This window comes from Lepidothrix coronata, unplaced genomic scaffold (assembly GCF_001604755.1).
Source record: "Lepidothrix coronata isolate B3197 unplaced genomic scaffold, Lepidothrix_coronata-1.0 Scaffold104, whole genome shotgun sequence".
Classification (NCBI taxonomy): Eukaryota; Metazoa; Chordata; class Aves; order Passeriformes; family Pipridae; genus Lepidothrix; species Lepidothrix coronata.
This window is the reverse complement of record NW_016690284.1, coordinates 2,765,052-2,787,313: the sequence shown is the minus strand read 5'-3', so window position 1 is coordinate 2,787,313 and position 22,262 is coordinate 2,765,052. Positions and strand designations below refer to the sequence as shown.

The 22,262-nt window shown below is 39.7% G+C and overlaps 2 protein-coding genes across 4 annotated transcripts in view; both read right to left on the bottom strand.

The window, feature by feature from the left end:
- The window catches only part of ZDHHC21 (zinc finger DHHC-type containing 21), a 51,700-nt gene extending 39,341 nt beyond the window's left edge, over positions 1 to 12,359 (bottom strand). For all 3 annotated transcript variants that reach the window (XM_017823691.1, XM_017823694.1, XM_017823692.1), the window contains exons 1-6: positions 12,186 to 12,359; positions 9,531 to 9,544; positions 5,847 to 6,042; positions 4,938 to 5,036; positions 3,061 to 3,172; positions 2,094 to 2,232 (exon numbers count right to left, since the gene is read on the bottom strand). In XM_017823691.1, the coding sequence (XP_017679180.1) occupies positions 2,094 to 2,232; positions 3,061 to 3,172; positions 4,938 to 5,036; positions 5,847 to 6,042; positions 9,531 to 9,544; positions 12,186 to 12,354 (729 nt within the window). In that variant the 5' untranslated portion in view covers positions 12,355 to 12,359. The remainder of the gene's footprint in view (positions 1 to 2,093; positions 2,233 to 3,060; positions 3,173 to 4,937; positions 5,037 to 5,846; positions 6,043 to 9,530; positions 9,545 to 12,185) is intronic.
- A 7,815-nt stretch (positions 12,360 to 20,174) lies between these two features.
- CER1 (cerberus 1, DAN family BMP antagonist) lies at positions 20,175 to 22,029 on the bottom strand. Its single transcript, XM_017823601.1, has 2 exons — positions 21,505 to 22,029; positions 20,175 to 20,624 (listed from the first exon to the last, which is right to left on the bottom strand). The coding sequence occupies exons 1-2, from the start codon at positions 22,027 to 22,029 to the stop codon at positions 20,331 to 20,333; spliced, it is 819 nt and encodes a 272-aa protein (XP_017679090.1). The 3' UTR covers positions 20,175 to 20,330.
- Between the last annotated feature and the right edge of the window lie 233 nt (positions 22,030 to 22,262).

The following is a 22,262-nucleotide window of genomic DNA, read 5'->3' as shown; positions in this document are numbered from 1 at the left end:
TCACATCCACTTCAGACTGATACAGGGGCAAATAAGAAGCATGGAAGGCTACACCCCATTCTTTTTCAGGAGCAGAATTTTTCATGAAGTTTAATATTCTTATTTTATATCATTTAGGATACAAAATCATATAATAAACTTTAGTTGTTCAACAAAATGGAAAATGGGACTTGCCTTACACACAAGGAAAGGCCAGTCTCCAGCAGCCTTGAAAGATGAGTGTCACATCACCAGCAGAGAGTATGCTGAGGTGTCACATCCACATGGAGTAAAAAAAATCTGCTGCACCTCAGTACTTGGAAAAAAAATCTCAACAAAATTTAGAGCACACTACCAATATCTGAGATTATCTTAGTCTCTTCACTTACAACATCTGGAATGTTATCTAATTTTGAACATGTTTTAAACTTGTTTTCTAGGTCTTTTTCTTTAGTGCATGTGAGACATTGGATTATTATATTGGGTTAGAATAATTCATGTCGGGGTGGGGGAGGAGGGACAAGTCGAATCTCATGGAGGTGAGGTCATGCCCTGTCCCACATGCCAGCCCCTCGAGACTCACCGGGCAACTCCGGAGCAGCGGTCAGTCAAAGGCAGCCTGGGAGCACGGCCTATACCACACCCTGGAGCCCTTATCCCAGCCTCAGACTAGATGACACAGTGGGAACAATGCCTCTTACCCCACCCCAGAGCCCCAGTAGGCCAGAAATCCCACCTAGGATGGGCGACCACAGGGGGCCAGAGCAGATAAAACCAAAGACGTGCTCTCCACATGTTCAAATCCACCATTTTTAGCCTCCCATAGCTGGACCTACGCTGGATCTAGGAATGGGCTATATCTCTCCTTTCATCTCTCTTTCTTTTCCTTGTCTTCTAATTTCCTTTCTTAATATTTGGGATAGCTGGATACTGGATGGGTTGGCTTTCACTATGTTGTATGTGTTAGCATGTGCTAAGTCAATGCTTCATGGAATGCTTGCTTTGGTTGTTTGCTACCCTTTAAACTTTTGCCGAGTACTCTTATTTTTATTTAAGTCTACCAGTAAAAGTATCCCCTGAGAAAATGTGTGCAGTTTTTCTCTTTTGTGCTCTCTCTTAAGGTGTTGAAAGAACTGAGGGCTCTTCTAATAATCCAGAGATATTGTTGGAGCCTTGTTTATTTTTAAAGTAAAACTCCCTTGGTGAGCTCGTAGCTCTGATGCTGGGGTCTTACAGTGTACTTATATTTGTTACAGTTCCATACAAATAAAAAGTCCATTTCAGATTGTAGGTAGAAGTTATAAGGAAGACCTTGTAACATTTTCTTCAAAGGAAAGAGTATTAGCTTTGCTGTTCTGGCACTTTCAAGCACTGAGCAACTTTCAAGCAAACCTCTTAAATATTCTGAAAATTACAGGTAATAAACATAAATCAGCACCAGAGACAGAGACTTTACAACTTGAGTTTCAAAATGGAAGAAATTCCATTATTTTTTACTCTATTCCAATCTTAAGTCCATTTTCTCTGTTTGAGTGTTCAACTGCCTTTTACTGATGACAAGATATAAAAATATGATATCTGTTTATATATAGTTCAAGTAAAACAAATCAAACTTAATTCTCCCTTAACCCACATAACTTTTTCAAAGCAACACAAAATATTGCTTCAAACCCAATGTATATTTTTCTCCTCGCAAAATGGTCATATGTTTTTCTCACATTTTTCTGGCAATATCAGCATTTTTAAATAGGGTATTAGGATAGATATATACTATGCATAAATTTACTCTGGAGAAAGTAAAAGAAAATTTGAATACCTTGTTTCCTCTCAGTACTCCTTATCACTTCTAAAGAAACCTAACTTGTTTTGTCCTCCTTTCCTAGATTTCTGAGAAAACTAACATTGTGTTTTTAACACACAGAAATCATATACATTTCAGAAAAATGTTTTATTACTTACCATAAATCAGTCTGCTTACTTGATAACATACATCTAGTTGAACCCTCTTCACTGTCAACAATTGAGCCATGAGAAATGTGTAGTAACCAGATACCAAAACAAATGCACTGCAATACTAGCTATTTATTTGCTTTGTAGAGAAAGCGGACTCTTACCCAGTTTTCTTTTTTCAGAGGCAAAAAGTAGTAGTAATGGCAGAAATCAAGTATCAGCGTATAGGAACTAAGGATCTGAGTGTAGAAACACAGCTGTAAAAACAGCCAATGATTGTCTTCACCAACACAGTTATTAATCCTGCAGAGAAAGAAAGTGTGTATATATAAAGAAGAAATACAAATACTTTCACACTGAAGTTATGATATTGTGAATAAGAGACTTTATGATTACTTTTGGAGGAAATGTTATGAACTGCTGGATCCATTGCACTGCCACTTAAAGTGTAAGCTGCACTCCTGAGATCAGTGCTTAGAACTGGAGACACATTTATCTTTACTTTCATATAGCAGAGATACTCCTGCAATTTTAAGGAATACTGAACTCATAGAACTGGTTTTTTAAAGTCTGCAAAATTTCACAGTAATACATATTATCTTCTGCTACTCAGCACATTTCACTGGTTGTGAACTATGTAGAGTCCCAAATCTGGAAATGCAAACAAGTGGTTTGAAATAAATGCGAACACAGGTTACCCTGATGAGAAATAAATATGACCTAGGAATGAGCCAAAGGAACAGAAGACAAAACAGACATCCCTATTCAAAAACTCCTTCTGCATACTCCAACATGAAGAAGTATAGGAATCACAAGAATTCTAGCTATATTAAGTATAAGATTAAAAACCTTTGACACCTAGATATAGTCTGCATCCCAGAAGTTACGTGGATGCAATTTTATACAAGAATTAGCATGGATATCATTACCAAGCTAAGCCAGAATGACAGAAGCACTATACTGGCACTATTTTCTGAAGTAGTGATTGACAAAAAAGATAGTTTGAAACATGGTTAAATTAACACAGGGGGATCCTGATGTCAATGCTGTCCTCTGCAGTTTGTCATTGCTGCCTTCAAAATTAATCACTAAAACAACAGTAGATTATTAGAACAAATGTCCTGGTTTTACCATGGACAGTGGTGATCCATCCTCCTCACACAATGTCCACAACGACTGCAATGGTGTGAACGCTTTGGTCTCATCATGTTGCATTTGTTACATAATTCCCAATATTCTCGTTCTAGGTGAAAATGTAAGACATATTAGAGAGGTTTAGACTCAGTACTGTGTGCTCATAATAAGTCGGTATGCTTGTGATTCTCATTTAAAAAAAATTCTTACTATTATCTGAGAAGGATAAGCACCACACAAAAAACTTTTTCCCACTGTGACCTTAATTAAACTGGAAGATATTACTGCTACTCTGTGTCAGTCTCCCTCTCCAAAGCCCTCTCTTTTCCTGTATATTTCTATGGAGCAATTATTACAGCACAAAAGCTGTGACTCACACAAGGAGGACTGGAACACAATTATTTTCTTACACTTCTACTGTGAAAAAAACCTATCTGCTAGACAGAATCATGATACAATCGCCCTTCAAAACCTCCTGAGGAAATACTGCTACTGCCTGCTAGCTAAAATACAGTACACAACAAATGCTTCAGGAGCATCTTCAATCCCAAAGCATTTTAATACGTGCCTCTCACCACATGCAGTTTTACACACAAGGCAATCAAAAAACAGGTAGAGGATAGGCTTGTATTTACAAATATACACTATTATTAAAGACCTAATGTGAGATTCTTTAAAAGCTAATCTCTGGAGATACTGAGTAGTTGAAAGTACTAGGAGCTACTATTGCTCAGCTTATATTTATCTCAAATTGCACCATCCAAATTAGAGGAATTCTTTGAAAATTAAAATTCAAATCGTACGTTCAGAAATTTCATCTTCACATGGGAAACAAGTCACAGCAACGCTGTAATAATTCCAGTCACAAAAACATATATTTTTTCTGTCTTTAAGGAAAATAGGTGGATGACTGAGAAATTTACATACTTTGACTGGTTATTTCTGCCTAAATAAACTTTTTTTTGATGCACAGAAATTCCTTAAACCCAGGGATAAAAGAAAAAAAAGAAAAAAAGCTTATTTTTACTGTGGAGCATTCTGAAATTCTATACTATAAAACACTGATCCTATGTAAACAAAATAAAGTTAAATATAGCACTTCTGTGCCACCTGCAAGCAGCACTAATCTGGTCTTTCTTGCTGCAAAATAACATTTGAATACTGGAAGTAAAGAAGCCCAATATCTGAGATCATTAAACTAGTAATAATGACAGATGGAAACTGATTTGCAATCTGTTCCCATAAATACAGTGTCACAAAGGTGTCACTCACTAATAGGGTAGCTACCAGCAGAGTTCAGAAACACCCCAATTCATTTTTTAATACAATTCATACTGTGCAAAAATGTATCCTCCTGTCAACAGAGAATACCAGAGAACCAAAGTGCTACTTTCAAAAGTACAAAATCCCTGGTATAACACCCACCAAATCAAAATATCAAAGTCACAGTCTAGCCTCAGTGTTCCATCTTCAGAAGTATCTATAAAGTAGCACTGCTGTATGGAATGAATGGAGCATGCAAAGGTTGGAGAGCTATTCAAATGGATACCTTACATTAGAAAAAAACATTTTTGCACAAAATATACAATATATTTGAAAGAACGCAAAAAGAATTCTTCCCATGGAAAAATTCCCTAGCAGAAAGTCCTACATAACTGAACTTCTGGTGGATTACAAGTTTTGAAAAAAAAGCTTTGAGTCTACATCAGGGAAAGTGCTAGAAATTTACAAGTTTAAAATAGTGACATACTAACTTTAATCAGTAGAGACAGCTCGTGGTTTCCATCAAATCTCACAAAGTCAAATTGATTCCTAATTATTTTGAGGAGATTAAAATAACTTTTATTCAATTATATAGAAATAACTTAATGTACCTGTAATTGGTATCTTTGGATTTTCAGGTAGCTTTCCGGGATCTGCTACTGAAGCTCTAAGTAATGAACCTATACAAAACAATGAGCAGAAGTAATAACCTAAAAAAAATAAATAAGCATTTGTTAGTCTTTTTCAGGTGTACAAAGTATCTACTATACACTAAATCAAAAATATAGATGCTCCAGCACTGAGTTGGAAATTACTCAGCCTTCTCATTCAATTCCAGACATACTTTTGGTACTATACAGTCTACAACATTAAGTACTCCCCAGTCTTAAAAAGGGAGAGGAAAAGGTAGCAGTGAACAGATCTGATGGCACCAGCAGGATGCCACTATGACCAAACTACTGTTTTTAAAAAGTTCCTTCACTGTCTATCAAATAAGCACCAATCACTCTACACCGCAAAGCCTCCACGTGGAAGGATATTCCCAATAGTGCATCTTCAGTTTAAAGTTAGTTCCAGACATAATACAAGCCTTTTCCGCAGCAAGACCTAATAGCATAACTCATATGAGCCGACCCATCCAGGGATGTATGAAACACTAACAAAACTCAGTTTTTACCAGTCATCATCAGCACTACCACCCGAAATTCTTACAAGCATTAAGAGACATGGACCTGAAATCCTGTCAACAAGCTCTAGGTACAGGATGTGAAAGCTGTATATTATTAATGCTTTTCACCACACGAGGATGTTCTACTATAACACCTCTGAAATGAAATGTCTCAGCTTCTCAGAACACAAAAAAGAATCCCTTCCAGCCATCCCAGTACTCTTATCCTTTATCTTACTGTCTTTATCTTTCACTTTATTTTTTATTTTCTGACATTTCTCATATATGTTAAATAGTGCCCAGAGATACTATTTTTACTAGTAGAAAAAACAGCTAAGTTAAAATTACTTACACAAAACTGCCACAACTGAAATATTTCCCTCTTCATAATGAGGAAAAAGGATGACCTTTGGAATGAAGACTGTATTGTACAGCCAGACAAGGATAATTAGGCCCATGCAGCACCAACCCTGAGGGTCAAACACAAAGTGAATTCGTTGCCCCATTGAACACAAACAGGTGTCACGACCCAGGAAGAAAAGATACTCCTAAAGAAATAAAGAAAAAATTTTTATTTTTTTTTTTAAGGAGTAAATTAAGTAGTATAATGCAACCTACAGGATTCCATATACATTCAAATAAGGAAGAATAAAACATGTCAGGTATTGATTTAAGAAATTAAAGAAAAACTTACAGACATTTCACAAACACGTTTCAAGTACCAGGTAGCAAAGCATTTTATGATTTCATTAACTAGTTATATCTCATTAAAAAGTAACATTTATTATCAAGATGCAAGTAAAACAACTACCTGGGAAAACTAATTAGTAATAGGTAAAGCAAGCAACTGTCAGCCAGGTGGCAGCAGCATAGGATATAAATATTAAAGAAAAGTCTTCCATCAAAATTAAATGGTTGCAAAGCAAACAAGAAATACAGGCAATGGTTTATGTCATACAAAGATTCATCCCACCTACTTATTATAGCCTCACCCATAAATTTCAGGCTTGTTTTTTAAAAACTTTTATGGTAAAATAGTCAAAAACTTCACTAGGAATTTGTTTTTTCCTTGCTTAAAAAAATCTCTCTCATGACATTTATAGCAAACTCACAGAGAAAGGAATCACTACCCTAACGTCTTTCACAGAGAGCCTTCAAAGGAAGTATTACCAGTGTTACTTTTTTGTCAGGCTACCTTCATAGTCCTATCTTAATATTGCAACAGACACATAAATCCTAATCTACTCTCCTAGCCATTAGTTACCCTGATTTCTGGGCTTCAGGAACTTGTCCATTTCAGATGGATTTCTATCCATTCCTTTCAGCTTCTGCTTGTTGCACTGAAATTTTATCAGTCAGGTATCTCTGTTTCCAGGGGTTTTGCTTACTTGTTTCATGTCTGACTGCCCTCAATTCTATTCACAATTTCCCCGTTTAATATTATTCATAAGTTTCATTAATGTCTTTTCTTCTTTTTCTAGATCCCTGATCAAAATCAGACCCAAACAAGCTGTCATTTTCCCACACTTCTCCTTTGTACTATATATTATAACCCTTTGTATCCTCTAGTGCAACAGTGTTCCCATTCAGGTATAGCAATGCGATGTGTTTCTCTTTATCCTAAAAATCCACCAAATTTCCTAAAACTTGCTTTTAAAACCATGTTGTATACTAAATACAGCTATTGTAGTATTAAAATTGTTTCTAAGCTCATGACCATCATAAAACCTATTTAGGCCTATATTTACTGTTCTCTGTAATATGTAGCATGCACGCACCACAGGCTGTTACAAGGTATTAATACACTACACACATAAGTACAGTCTCTAGACATAAAATGATGGAGTGCTATATTCCCGAATCTGCCAGTTCTTAAAGTGTCTCTGTTGTAAGCTGGCTTTGGTAACCAACAGGTTTAGAACAAAAAACCATTTTATATTCTTCTAAGCATGTACTGATGGAGGATCTGTCTCCACAAGGAGATAAGCTGTGGGAGAAGGTGAGCAGACTGTACAACATCAGGGATGCTGAAAAGGAGATGGACCACATCCCCTCCAAGTTCCTGCAGCTACAGGAACCCCCACTGCACCAAGGAGAAGCACACAGAGCCTCCGCTTGTCAGGCTGAACATGGAGACACAGAGCGCAGTGAAGTCTGGGAGCCTGTGAGCTCGAGCGCCAGCAGGAGGGTTCCTGCTCCACCTGATCCACAGAGCAAGTTATGAGCCCTGGCAGCAGACATAGAGAGGAAGCTCTGTCCAAGGAAGCCTCTGAGCCTCTGTGTCTGAGTCCTGTGGCAGTATGGGAAGAATGGGGTAAGGAAAAGTGGTGGGAAACTCCTGCTTCAGAGACAAAGACACCTCTGCCAGCCCAACCTGTCACCTGGCAAGGTCTGCTGCTTGCCAGGGGCCTGGGGCCTGGATACCATGGAGAGGCTATTACGGAGGCTGGTAGTAGTCTGGCCCTCAGGCTGTTACCCCCAGCTGCTCTTCATAGGGGCACCATGGATATAGCTACGGCAGACCAGAAGTAGGTCTTGGAGTAAAAGGCTCACAGGGTGTTGGCCAATGCCTGGTAGCCAAGTGGTGTCTCATTCATCCTGCTGGTGAAGGGGGAGAACTTGAGGACGAGCACACAGATCCTGCAGATGAATGACTGGTAGTGCAGAGTGTGCAAAAGCTAGTCAGCTTTTATATCCATAGGATCTTCTATGAGGACCAAGAACTGAGGGGGAAGAGGTGCAGGATCCACCTGAAATTATGTGGAGTAAAAGCATCTTTGCCAAGAAGCTGGTCAATCTGCTAAAGGAAGGCTTAAACTAGGAATGATGAGAGAGAAAGGTGGTGACCTCTGAATGAGCAAGAAAGTGGTGGTCAGGGTTTGCAAGCAAAGCATGAAGGATATTGTGTACAATAGAGATCTTCTAATCAACCAAACAGAGGTGAAGTGGAGCTACATCAAGTGTGTGTACACACCTGATACAGAAACACCACTTGGGTGCACTAGGATGGGATTAGGAAAACCAAAGTCCACCTGGAGTTGAATCTGGTGAGGGACAGGAAGGTCACAGAGAAAGTCATGTACAGGTACATGAGCAGCATCAAGCAGGCTAGGAGAAACACAGGCCTGCTGAAAGTGGCAAACTAATACAAAAAGATCAAAGCGCCTTCTTCGCACCTTGCTCTTAACGGGTAAGACCTGCTTTCTGGAATCCCAGGTGCCTCAGACCAGTGGGAAAGACTTATTCTTGGGTAAGGGAGGATCAGATAAAGAAATCCTTAGGAAAATGGACCGAACGCTTTCATGGGACCTGATGAGATGCCATCCTGAGTGCTGAGAGAGCTGGCCCTGTCATTGTGAGGTCACTCTCAATTATGTTTGAAAGTTTTAAGCTGACAGGTGAGGTTCCAGAGGACTGAAGAACAAGTGTCAACCCTGTTTTCAAGGACAAGAAGGAGGATCCAGGCAACTATAGGCCTGTTAGTCTCACCCTGTTCCCTGGGAAGTACAGGAAACAGTCCTGGAAACTACTTTCAAATACATGAAGGACAAGAAGGTGATTGGGAGTAGTCACTGTGGATTTACAAAGGGAAAATCATGCAGATTGACAGAAACACTAGAAACACTGTTGACCACTGAGGAACCCATCTGTTTTCCATCTTACGAGAGCAGCAGAGATTCCATGACTTCACAGCGCTTCCTCAGAATGGGAAATAACAGCTCAACAAACAAAACAGAGAGATATAATTACAGAAATACTTGCTTCCAAGCGACCTTCTAAGTATAATGTGTGAGCAATAGCAGTGAGAGAAATTCCGAAGAAAACAGTAAGAGTGCCTGTAATAGAAATATACCCCAACTTTTTATCGCTCGGTGACTAACTTTTGCCTGCATGACATTATTCTTTTATAATTAAAAAAACCTCAACAAACACCACCCCCCTCAAACCCATACTTTTGATGTGAAGTTCCACAATTAAGTTGGAATTATGCAAATAAAGGCCCCACTCTCAAGAAAGAGCAAATTTTCATCATCACCTTCTGTATCTTTTCTGAAAGAGAAAGAAAACAGTGTGATACTCAAACAACCATCAACACTTGTTTGATAAGCAGCATATAATAGGCTACCTTTTATTCTGTTTTGCACACTTCACCTGACTGAGTAGAGCTTCCTCTGAACTGACATGCTGCTTCTAACTAGCGTGCCTCAAATCTAGGTTCTAGGCCATTTCACAATTTTAATATAGATCTAAAAGGATATGTGTGTTCAGACAAAGGTCCATATAAAACTGCACTACTGTCAATGTATTTCAGTTATGTACAGTAACATACATTTACTTCCCGTGTGCCTATTTTAATGTTAAATTAAGTTTTATGTTTGTCATTATACTTTTGTCAGCAATATTGAATAAACAATGTTAATATATTGACTTAGTCCAGCAAAGTGAACTTCTTCTCTTCTCTCTCGGTTTACATACCATGTATAAATATATAAGGTGGGGGGAATGAAAAAAACCTAATGAGCACAATCTGATGGCTAGGTAGGAAGTACTAGATTAGAATTTAACTCACAGACAAAGTGAATTTATATACTTTTCTTTTTCAAATATATTTCAAATGAATTATATTTATTTTTTCAAATATAATGTCAAGAGTAACAATTACTGATCTCAACTAATTTTGATCTTCAGGATGCATAATTTCTGATCAGAAAAACTACAATATGTAGTGGAAAAAGTCTATGAGCAGGTTTAGAACAAATCAACTGAAAGAAACAATTAAGTGAATTATATCCGCATACAGTCGGTATTCATACAAGCAATGCCTAAAGTTTTTCCAATTAAATAATTTATGAGAAAATAAAAAACACTAATGTTAGAGGTTTTGTGGTTTTCTTGCCTCGTACCCTAATTTATAGCCATTTTTTCTAAATATCTCAAACAAACATCTCAAACACAAAGCATTAGAAGGCAAACAGAACTTGTACCTCTGGAAAGTTTCAGATTTACCAAACCATGACTGAATCTTTCCTGCATGATCAAGAATTGTTCTTGCCTTTCCAAAAAAATACTTTTATTACAGGATGCCTGGACAACATTTTTTCCTAACCCTTTTCTTTCCACCCAATTCAATTAACTGTACCATAAACTCCATTTTTTGTTCACTACAATCACCTGCCATACGACTGCTCATGTGACATCCACTGAATAATGAGACCGCAGAATGCAGGCAGAAACTCAATTCCAAGAAATAAGAAAGCTTTGCTCTAACCAGAAATGTTATCATGATATATAAATAGCTTTAACAGATTAATTTAAATGCAAACTTAAAAAAAAAGTATATAATCTTGCGTCAAGATGCAAAACACATTTAAAAAACTGTGTTTCATAAATCAACCTAACAGGAGCAGTACTCAATTTCTCACACTAAGAAGCATGACAGCCAGCTCCTTGCACATTCATGGGTGTTGCACTGATCCATAACTAGAAACCATGTCTCACTTTAGCTTTCTCAGTAAGAAAATTAAGACTTCTGAAATCTGACTTGAAGAACTTTTTTCACAAATCCTTAAATAAGTCCAGAATGACACAATCAGTAATTTATTGTATGCTCACCATGAAACAGTTTTAAGACCCCATGCAAACTGAACAATACTATGCCCTATAAAACACACTCTGCAGCGGAAAAAAACACCACTTTCTAAAAAGGCTGTACCCTAAGCAAGTCAGACAGAAAAAGGAACAGACAATAGAAACACAAGAGACACGCCTGTCATAATACTTGTGTTAGCCCAGGCAAGGCCGTATCAATCAAGAGCCTCCCCTAATTTGTGGATCCAGCTGCAGTTTTAGACAACTTTCCTGAAATCTTAAGAATTACTGCCAAAAATTACTGATACAAAACTAAAAATACACTTCAACAGGGTAAAAAAACCAAAGTGGACTTGAACTAATCAACAAAATTACTTTCAACTAGATTTTAAAGAAGTCATGTTATTATCAAGTGTCAGAATGGAATTACTGTTATGTCCGTTGCACCGTCCATTTAAAAAAACTGGTATCTGCATAACCAGCTAACACAAGCCAGAGAATATTTTTGCCCTGACAAAACCCCACGCACCTGGCCTTGCCCATGTTTATGCAATGGATGGTTGTCAGTACAGATCTCGGTACTACACAGTTAGGTGGCTGTTGACAGGTTGGTTAAGGTAGGCAAGATATTCCCAACCAATTATTTTTCATTGATAGGATCTACCAAAGTGTACCTGTAAACATCCACTGCATTCACAAAAGATGTTACAGGGGCTTGGACACCCACGTGGCTTGCTATTCATGTATACCCACTGTATTCTCATGATCACAAGTCCCATGAAAACTGTGCTTGCCTACCGCTGACCAAACAGCCACTTCTAGACAAGTGATGCATGTTACTTGAGCACATCACTGTTTGGATCACCAGTGTGACGGGAACGAAGACCCGACTAACTACTGGAGCTGGGAAATGAAAGTGTGAAACCAAGGCAGGCGGGGGCCGCTGCCCTTCCTTGTGCCGTGCTGCTGGAGCACACGCCAGCCGCTCCACGCGCCTCGCCCACGGCACCTCGGCGGCAGCAAATGCCCTCCTCGCCACTGGCAGTACAGCCAGCACTCCGGAGCTGCCTGAAAGCGGCAGCAGCACCTCCCTATTTCATACCTGGGGAGAGACTCAAGCCTGCCATGGGTTTCTCTCCCCAGCTCTCTGCACACCCAGCAGCACTCCTGGAACTCAGGTCCAAAGGATGGCGACACGGGACGCTCCAAGGTGCCCAGGAAGCAACCAGCACCAGGCGCCCGCGCCCCGAAGGGCAGCCGCCGCTCTCCATCCCCCTCGGACCTCACCCTCCCTCCCCCCCGGCCCGGGGCTGCCCCTCCCGGCCGGGCCGGGGCCGACTCCTGCCGCCCCCCGCCGCCCCCCGCCCGCCCCGCTGCGGGGCACGAGGCGGAACCAACCGTAGGCTTCCGCCGCTCCAACCGCGCGTGCGCGCCCGGACACACCCGGCGGGGCGGACCCGGCACGGACTGGGCGGTGGAACCTTCGGCCGCCCCTCACGGCTGCGGAGCAGAGGGGTCCTGCCGGGTCCCGCCGCGCATTGCGAGAGGCACCAAGGGTGAGGTGCCGTACCTCGCCCGTGCGTGGGCGGGACGGTGTCTCCTGCCCGCTGGAAAACCCCTGTGCCCGGTCCGCCTGGGGCCGACCAGCCGCCTTTCCCCAGGGTTGGAGCTCGCTGTTACGGGCCCCTTCCGGAGCACAGACTTTAGTCAAAATGAGCCCTTCTCTCTCCTCCACCTCTACAGTGTCCCTTTGCAGCCCCTGACAAAACACTAGCACTGCAGACAAGGCCTGTACCTTGGGCTCCACGCTGCTGCCAGGAGAATCTCATTCCCTGAGAGCTGCACTAGCGAGGCTTCGTAGTATGAAGCTGTATGAACTTAATTGTATAAATTAATACTAACTTTCTTAAGAGATACTTATTCTACGTTGTGTACTGCATAATCATGGTTAAGACTGTAACTGGAGAGCCCCAGCTCACCGCAAAGACGACAGCCCCCACCTTGAAGATAAGGACCTTTTGTTTCTCAGAATTTTAAAGACATCCATGAAAAAGAAAGGTGTCCCTGGACTACTAAGATAACAGGGTCCTCTGAAAAAATCCCTCCTATTATCTATGACATCATAGGTAACTGTAGCAAGACCAACTCCAGGAACACCTAAATCAAGAAAGAATCAGATGGACAATGGCACCATAGATTTATAGTTGTTTTTCAACATAGTAGCATTAGTGTGTTATGTAATGAGTGGTCAAATCATGTAGTTTCTGAGTGCATGAAAGGTATAAGGACCATTTGTAAAACACATTCAGTGTGTCCTGATTGGAATAGGACACTTCATGCCTATGAATTATATATATTAATATATATATTGATTCATATATTTTGCTTCCTAGCCTTTCTTCTCCATCAGCACAAACCAGTTTAACATTTTCATGACATTTAAGTCCCCTGCTGCGCCATGCCCCTTGCTCACACAAGATCCTTACATGGCCATAGAAGGCAATCTTTGTTTTAAAACAATAATTCAGACCCATGAGGGATTAGCTGTGGCTAAGAGCAACAGACAGCTTGTGATGGACAGAATTTTCAGCGTTCCCGGCTGAGAATCATGCCTTGAGCACCTATTGCTGATGCACATATATGATCTTTTGGCTACCTAAAGGTATCCCCATCTGCCTGAGTGGCATAGTTCCCACTGTAAATTGATGGGCTCTTGCCCTGGAGCATTCTTCCTTCACGATGGTAGATGAAATGATGCAGAGTAATATGGTGAACGCCACCAATGCAGAAAATTCTTCTTTTTTTACTGATCATATTCTTTCTAAAACTTAACCACAATATGATTATTCTGAAAAGGCAGAACCCAAAAAGTCAGGTAGGCGTTTAGGTAGTTTTCAAGCTTTTGCCAAGACTTTTGGACCTTTTCCTGGTTTCAGTGTCCACAGTCTTCTGTTATACAGTGCAATTGTTAACACTTCAACCGGAGATTGCTCTGACCTGAAAATAGATATTTGTAGCAGAAACTGGACATTGTCTGGAAGGAGAAGGAAGTGTGTTCCATCTAAACCAAAGGAGAGCACTTTCTCCAGAACAACCTATATATATATATGTGTGTGTGTGTGTGTGTGTGTGTCCCTAGGAGCAGGTAACACTGATAATAATAGACGTATTAATTGGACTATTAAAAAACAAGGCAAAAAGAATCACTGTGAAAAACAGCCTTTGGCTCTGTTCCCTGACAAATTTCATGTATCAATTTATGTCTGTATGTAAAAAGCATAATTAGCTATGAAAACTTTCCTCTTATTTGAGGAATAAATGTTGACGGCAAAAAACAAAACAAAACAATCAAGCAGTTTAAAGGAGACAATGTACTTGGGAAATAAAATGGAAATATAAGCAAAGAAGAATAGTACAATCAGTGAAGGTTTCATGTAGAATAAAAAGAAACAGTCAGTAATGTCAACTTTTATTTGAATACCAGATGTTTGCATTTTTGTAGTGGTTTGCTGATAATGGCCAGTCATTAGACCTGTAGTCCTGTCAGACTGATTGTATTTTTCTCTTTTCTACTCATGGTTTTGCAGAGGAAACACGGGTTCTGGAACAAGGGCAGTGGTCTGTTCTGGCTCAGTCATCAGCATACCAGTCCCCATTTATTAATGCTTCTTTTGAGGAAGCACAATGCAGGAAGAAAAGCAAGCAGTTGTGTCCTGGACTTCCCAATGGAAAAATATCAGACTATAAATATACCTGATACTTTTGCCAGAATATCAAATCCAGACAGATAGATAATGAGTCTTTGTGGTGAATTCCTATCTGAGTGGGGAAATACTAACTTTGCATAATATGAACTTTACAGAAAATCCAATATAGATGTATTACCCAAGATTATTAAAAGTCTGAAAAATTATTCACATTCTTTAGTCCTGAATATTGCACAATAGTATAGAATTCCTCTTGGAGTTTCTGATGTCTGTGTTGTGTTGTTGCTGCTGTTTATAAATTACCACAGGAGCCACCAGCTGTCATCATACAATTTTTATTGGCACTCTGTAAATATTAAATCAGCATGCTAAAATCAAGCCATGTGCAGTAACAGCTGATGCTCTGTTATAGAGAACGCATGCAGGAGTGTGCACTGTGACTCCCGTGATTCTTATGGCTTACAAGCCCCTTGCTTCTTCATACTGTTTGTCAGGATTCATTTTGAGCCCAGTTGGGCCCCTTGTTGCATATGCATTGTCTGTACACAAATATCTCCTGAGCTGAGAGATCAGTCTTCTCAGCAGTACTCAGCTGGTTGGGTCCTTCTAAATTGTGCAGTTTGTTACTACCACTTCTTTTCTGCAGCACCGTGGTGTTGGTCACTTCCTTGCAAACCTTGATAAAATACATAGGAGACACTTGTTAACTCCTGAATGGGAGCAAAATCCTTCATGTCGTGAAGGCAGAACTCTGTGTCAATGACAAAGGATGCTGAAACAAAACCTGTCCTGGCCCAGAAGTTTTGTTAGTTGCGGCGTGACATATTGAGAATGAGGCGGTAGATGTTAAACGAAAATGTGTCTCAGGCTCCATTTTGTCTCTAGCTTATTGTCCAGAAAAATCAAAGGCAAGGTATGTTTTCCAATCTGTCTGCCTCACTAGTAGACATGGGGAGATCTACTGATCCCGCAGCCCAGATAGATTATATGGGACAAGGTAGACCAGGCAGTAGGTTAACTTAGGCAGTTAACAGTGGTTTGAGGAGCTCTGTTCAGATGAAGATGTTCTAATATTAGCTCTTCTAATGCCTCGCTATCTCCAGGAGTTGCTGTCTGAAGGGCAGGGCAACAAACTGCTTGAATGCTTCCATATCTATTGTAGTGTGACTTTGAACAAGCTTCAGCAGATATCCCTTGTTCAGAAGGAAGCTTAGGTACATGTCCGCTCTGTTTGAACCCCCTGACTGCTGGCTGCAGCCACCAGCAGAACATCAGACTAAATGACTGGTAATAGCTATACGTTAAACCAGGAAAATGAAAATGCGTCAGAACAGCCCTGGCTTTATTATTGTTATTCAGTTTTTTGATAATAATTTTAGCTCCTACATTTTTTTGCTTTTCAACTTGAAGTGCATTTTGGTGGTTCCATGGAGGCCGAGGTGCTGTAAATGGATGATTTTGTTCTCAGTGTGGAAATTAACATTTTATCAATATTCTTTCAACAGGGCCAACTACAGACTCTTTGAATCTGCATTCTTTCTCACGTGAGCTGAGGAAGTGTGCACGGCTATCAGGGAGTGATTTCAGGGGAGCTGAAGTTGGTGGCAACATGCTAGATATTCAAGGAGTTAGGTTTAGCACAACATCAAATAATATTTAGAGTTCACTATCAGTGTTTCCTGTTTCTACTGGCAAACTGTCTAATGGAGGGTCCGACCTAACCCCAGCTCCACACCTCTTCACATGCACCATCCTGCACAGCACGCACTCCCTGGTGCATCCCAGACGTGATGTGATTATGCAGCTGTGTAGGCTGGCAGAGAGCTTCCATCTAAGTAGGGAATCTTGTTGTTTTGCTATTGCAGCAAGGAGCTGGGACATTTAGGACAAAGCACTGCAAGAGATTTTACTACCTGTCAATAAAAGCTAGTCAGCTGAGAGCCATGACCTTAGCTGTGAATATTTCAGAGGCGGTGAACAAAGTACCAACCACAGCATGAAGTACCAAAGGCAGTTTCAGAGACTTTTCCCTGGAATATATGGTTGTGCAGAATTCAATAAGAGTTTGAAGTAACTCTGGTGTTTGATGTATTTGTAGGCATTAAAGCTGCTCGCATTAAATCCACATTTAAGAGAATAGCCTGTACTGAAGATTTATTTTGCTTAGGCAGTAGGAAAAAAACAGCTCTTCTTTTCAATTATTTTCTAGATAGAGCATGCCTCTTTGGAAAAGAGACAATAGGTCAAATAAAAGGTCAGAAGTGTAGAAAGTTTACTTGGAATTGATTTGAATTTTCAGAGAGCTCTGCAACTATGGCTTAGTCTTGTTCTGTAAGATAGGCTTGCACAAGCAGTGCTCTGAAATAAATCACAAAAAACAGCAGTTGCATTGTAAGCATAGTTACATTGGAAAAGTAGAAAAGCTTTCATTACAGAAAGCATGCAGCCTCCAAGCAGACACAACTAAAGTAATGCAGGTTTGTTGCTATAATGGTGTTACTACTGGAAGCGTCCATATAGGGATATGGATCACACCCTGCACCTTTCTGATCCACAGTATCCTACTCAGAGAGGCCATTGCTGTGCTGAGAGAGCAAAATCCTCTTACCCCCTGGGTACAACATATTCCTAATATGGAATTTTTGAAGGCTGAGAAATCTGATCTAATTAACACATTGATTGATTTTGCAGAACACTGTGCTAATTACATGCAACCAGTCATTGCTGGGTTAATTAAACATGCATCTAAAAAACCTACAGCACTAATCTAATTAGCAATTACTACAGCTGTCATTACCTCTTTTCACCTACTTTTAAGCTGTGCAAATTCACACTAAGAATCTGGTCCTGCAAACACCTTGCATGAATAGCTTTCTTTGACTGCAGTAAGGCTTCAGCTCACAGAAGGAGCTTAAAAAATAAGGGTGAATACTTTACAGTCCACCATATAGTTTCAGTTCTGCCATCCTCACGTGCAAAGCTCTCAGTTTATCAGTCAGTTGTGTCAAAACTACAAGACTGGAAGATTTTTCTTTATAATTGTCCTGTGATCTTTTTGGGAGTGAATGTAGGTCCTTCAGGCAGTTCTCTGCAAGTATCAAGCCTTGCAAAAAAACATACAAATCAAAAACATACTTGCATTTCAGGAAAAAAAAATGCAGATAAACTTTCTTCAAATATTCTTATATATTCACACAGCTTTAAAACATGGGTCAAACATTCTGAGTAAAACATCTCGGAATATTTAGCTTTTTCAGATTAAAAAAAGGGTTGGTAAAAAAGAGGAAAAGTTAAGAAATTTAACGCTTTGTATGCTTTTCTTATTTTGTCTTGATTAAAAATGAACACTAATAATCACACAAAATACAGGGATCGTAGAATCACAGAGTATGACGAGTTGAAAGGAATCCACAAGGCTCACTGAGTCCAACCATTAGGCCTGCACAGGACCATCCCCAGGACTCCCACCATGTGCCTCAGAGAGTTGTCCAAATGCTTCTTGAACTCTGTCAGCCTTGGTGCTGTGACCACTTGACTGGGGAGCCTGTTCCAGTGCTCAACCACCCTCTGGGGGAAGAACCTTTTCCTAATATTCAACCTAAACCTTCCTTGACAGCACTTCAGGCCATTCCATTGGGTTCTGTCACTGGTCACAGAGATCAGTGCCTTCCCTTCCTCTTCCCCTCACAAGGAAGTTGTGACTGCAGTGAGGTCTGCCTTCAGTCTCCTCTCCTCCAGGCTGAACAGAACAAGTGACCTCATCCAGCTTCCCCTCAAGGCCCTTCACCATCTTCATTGCCCTCCTTTGGATGCTGTCTATTAGCTTAATATCTTTCTTGTATTGTGGTGACCAAAACTGCAGATCTTGACAGCTAGTTACTTGGAATGACATCCTATATCATGACATAACATATAAACAGCTATATTTAGGTAGCACATCAGTCCTTTGTATAAAAGGATAGAGAGAAGACTTTCTTCAGTTTTAGTATGCAATTTTTATTATTTAAAAACAGGTTTATGTGTAATGAAAGGTGACTACATACACTTCATTCCCTGCAAGTGACCTGCAGAAGCAAACAGCTTCAGATCCAGTAGCAGAATATCATTCAGATGCAATTTTTAATAAATATTCAACATAGGACTCGCACTCCAAAGCAATGCTGCACATATTTTTTGACAGAATATTAAGGCACTTCTGATCCCATGGCAGTTCAAATACAAGGAATCATTTACCCAACCCTTGAATTGACCAGCTAAATCAATAGTGATTTCCAATACCCAAAAAAAAGAGTTGTGACACTTTAACAACAGTGGCCCAGTTCGGAGAGTTTGGCAATAGCAATGGAACAGATTCTCAGAGGACTGAAAGAACTGGCTTAGAAATAGACTGAACTCTAATTGCTGGAAGCTGATCTCTGCCTGGTGTGCCAGATCTGCAAGAGAAATCCAGGGAGAAGCAGCTGGAGTGAGCAGGAAAGCCAGCAGTTCAGCTAGCAGCCGCTGGTGCTGTGTTGCTTAGCAGTAGACTCAGACGCTTCCTAGCAGAGTTCTCTCAGTTGTCCCTGTAAAGCTATTCAGGTATTGCCATGATGATAAAGTCCTTGTGCAGATCTTCTGTCACACAACTGCCTTTTCTGCTTTAGTTTAGGTGTTGAGAACTTGAACTATATCTTGGATTCACTGACAATGTTAAAACTTATTAGACTGGAAAATATACGTTTCCAAAATATGTCTTTCCACAAATTTAAATAATGATAATAACATTTAAATTTAAATGTGAATTTAAATAATAATAACAACAAAAATCCATCTATGATGTTTTCTTTGTGATTATAGCATTTTTTATATTGTACCATGTAACACTTTCAGTAGAAAAAAATGTACAGAGCAAATGGAGGCATATAGGAAGATAACAAATGGTTTCTATGGCAAAACATCCTTTGCAACTACTATCAATTGGTGTAAATTTTGAGGACTATTAGTTTTCAATGGGAACTGAACTCCCATTGAATCAGAATGGGAGCAATCAGAATGACATTAACTAGTCACAGTTTTCTATGTGCCTTGTGTCCATTTATATTTCATGCTTTCCAGCCATTATCTTCATTTAAAAGTAAACCTGCTTTTGCAGGGAGGAGACTACTTCCCTGCAAAATATACGGGCAGTCTCTGCAAGCAAAGGAAATGTAAACCAGTCAGTACATTTAGTTTTTACACAGTTAAACAATGTTAATTTTTCAGCCATTGTTTACTAGCATCCCAGAAACAGTGATAGGAAGGGTGGAAAAATATTTAAGGTTTTTCCTTGTTAAAGTAAGACCTTTACACATAAGCCTAGTAATCTCATCTCCACTTTTTTAACAGCTGCAAGGAAACATCTGTTACATTTTAGGTAAAGTTATTGTTGGAACAGAGAAGAAGTTCATGTAGAAAATCTATATTTTTAATATTTTTATGTACTAGAGTGATGACAGCTTTACTTGTTTGGGTTTTTTCACTGGTGAATTCTTATGATTGTGTTAAGAGGTACTTTGCATTGGTTAATTGTGCTCATGTACATTTGCATGTAAGTTTGACAGTTCAGATCCAGTTGTAGCATCTTTAATCTTCCGAGTCTTACATTTACACTCTTCTACAATCATGATTTCTTTAACCACTGGGACAGAACCAGTGCAGTTGAGATTCAGGCGCTTCATGGAGAACTTACTGGGCAAGCAATGAGAACAAAAGGTATAAAGATGATCTTCTGGACCAGGAACATGAAAGGAACTACATTTTCCGAAACACAGATTATTCTGTACTGTCACCTTCTCACAGCTGTTATGAGTAACACCCTGAAACAGAAAGCAATTTCAGGTTTCTGGTAAGAAATGGCCCACAGACTTTGCTAGAAGATATGAACAAAAAAAAACAACAACAAAACAGCCCTGAAGAAAACAGCACCGCATTTTTTTCTTCTCAGAACAAATGGTACAGGTTTCTAGGCCACATCTATATTTAAATATGTCTGTGTGAAATAAATTCAGTTCTGGATATGAAAAAACATAGTCCTTGACAGACTGTGACTACAGAAACACTGAGAATAGATGTTGACTTACAAGGAATGCGGCACTTCTATCTGTACTATTTACTTGTCTTGATATTAGTGTATAACAGAAGGGCTTCATCCTTGCATGGGAAAATTTACCAATTCTCCAGCATTTTTAGCACAGAATCAGGTTTAAGCATCAGTCTTCTAATTAATACAGCAGAAAAGAATCCTTGCTTAGCTTTAAGAAAACAACCAGCTTATCCTTTTAACAATTATCCCGGGACTCTGTAAATATGCACATGTGACTGTGTATATACACATACATACGTATAAATATAAATATAAATATAAATATATATATATATATATATATATAATAATTCTGATATACAAATTGTTGAGGTGTATATTAATTGAATGGATAATTACTCCCCAATGCCCTACTTGCTTAGGCTGTGTCAGAACATCTTTACATAAAAAGAATAAATAGCTCTCTGAAAATCAAGCGTGTGGCTTTCCAGTGCTGCAATTTAGCAGTTTGCCTTATCAGACTAAAGTTTTTTCATCAGTGTTTTTCAGCTGCTCATCATGAAGCTGTGTGACTTAGCCACTGAAATAACCCATGTATCTTTAGTTGCTGATTACAAAAGGCATGTTTGTTGATCTCAGACACCTGTTCTTACCTGGGCAAAAGGCAGGGTTCTGCAGTTTTCTTGATGCATTTCATTGCTCTTGATTGGCAGGACAACCTCTTCAGATGCTGAATTTTTCTTTAAGATGAAGTGGTCCCAAAATTTCTTGGCATCTTTTCTGTAGGGAGACTCAGACTCCCTCTTGCTGGAATAATGGGGTGGAGAGAAGTTTTCCACAGGAGAGATCTCTCTGGGTGCTGCCCAGGTTCTCAGGCCTTGGTCTGCATAAAGTTCTGCATTGGGAAGGATGAATCTTGACATTTTTTTCTCCTCTTTCTTCTCACTTTCAGATGCTGTCTGTGGAATTGCTACAAAAAAGCTTGGTATTTCCAGCTTGTCCTCAACAGCTACTGGGTTCTCACCTACCAGCTCACGAAAACTCTGACTTTTAAGATTTTTATCTGGATACAAAAGGTGCTGAAATGACTTTCTGCTTTTCCTTTGCTGTGAATTTCCCTGTGGCTCTGTGGATCCAAGACATGAGAGCACTAACAGCTGAAGGAGAAGCAGTGACATGATCCTGGAAAGTGCAACCCTGTTGACCTGCTGCTATTGCAGTGAATGTAGTGTGCTAGCTTTATACAAGAGCCTGGTGTCAGCTTATGGCTGCTGTCTGTGTGCAGAGGAGGGGAGGGCTCAGGGGAGACCCTGTTGTGTCTAATTGCATTCACTTACTGTAGATTACAATTATGATAGGGGAGTTTGTGCTAATGAAACTCTGCTCTCAATGTGGATTATGTGTATTAGAA

What these genes read in the sequence shown, in the direction of transcription:
- CER1 (XM_017823601.1), bottom strand. Translation starts at nt 22,029, where the DNA reads ATGTCACTGCTTCTCCTTCAGCTGTTAGTGCTCTCATGTCTTGGATCC. An exon ending in GAACCCTGCCTTTTGCCCAG is followed by an intron (nt 20,625 to 21,504) that starts GTAAGAACAGGT and finishes TTTCTGTTTCAG; the next exon opens with GGTGTTACTCATAACAGCTG.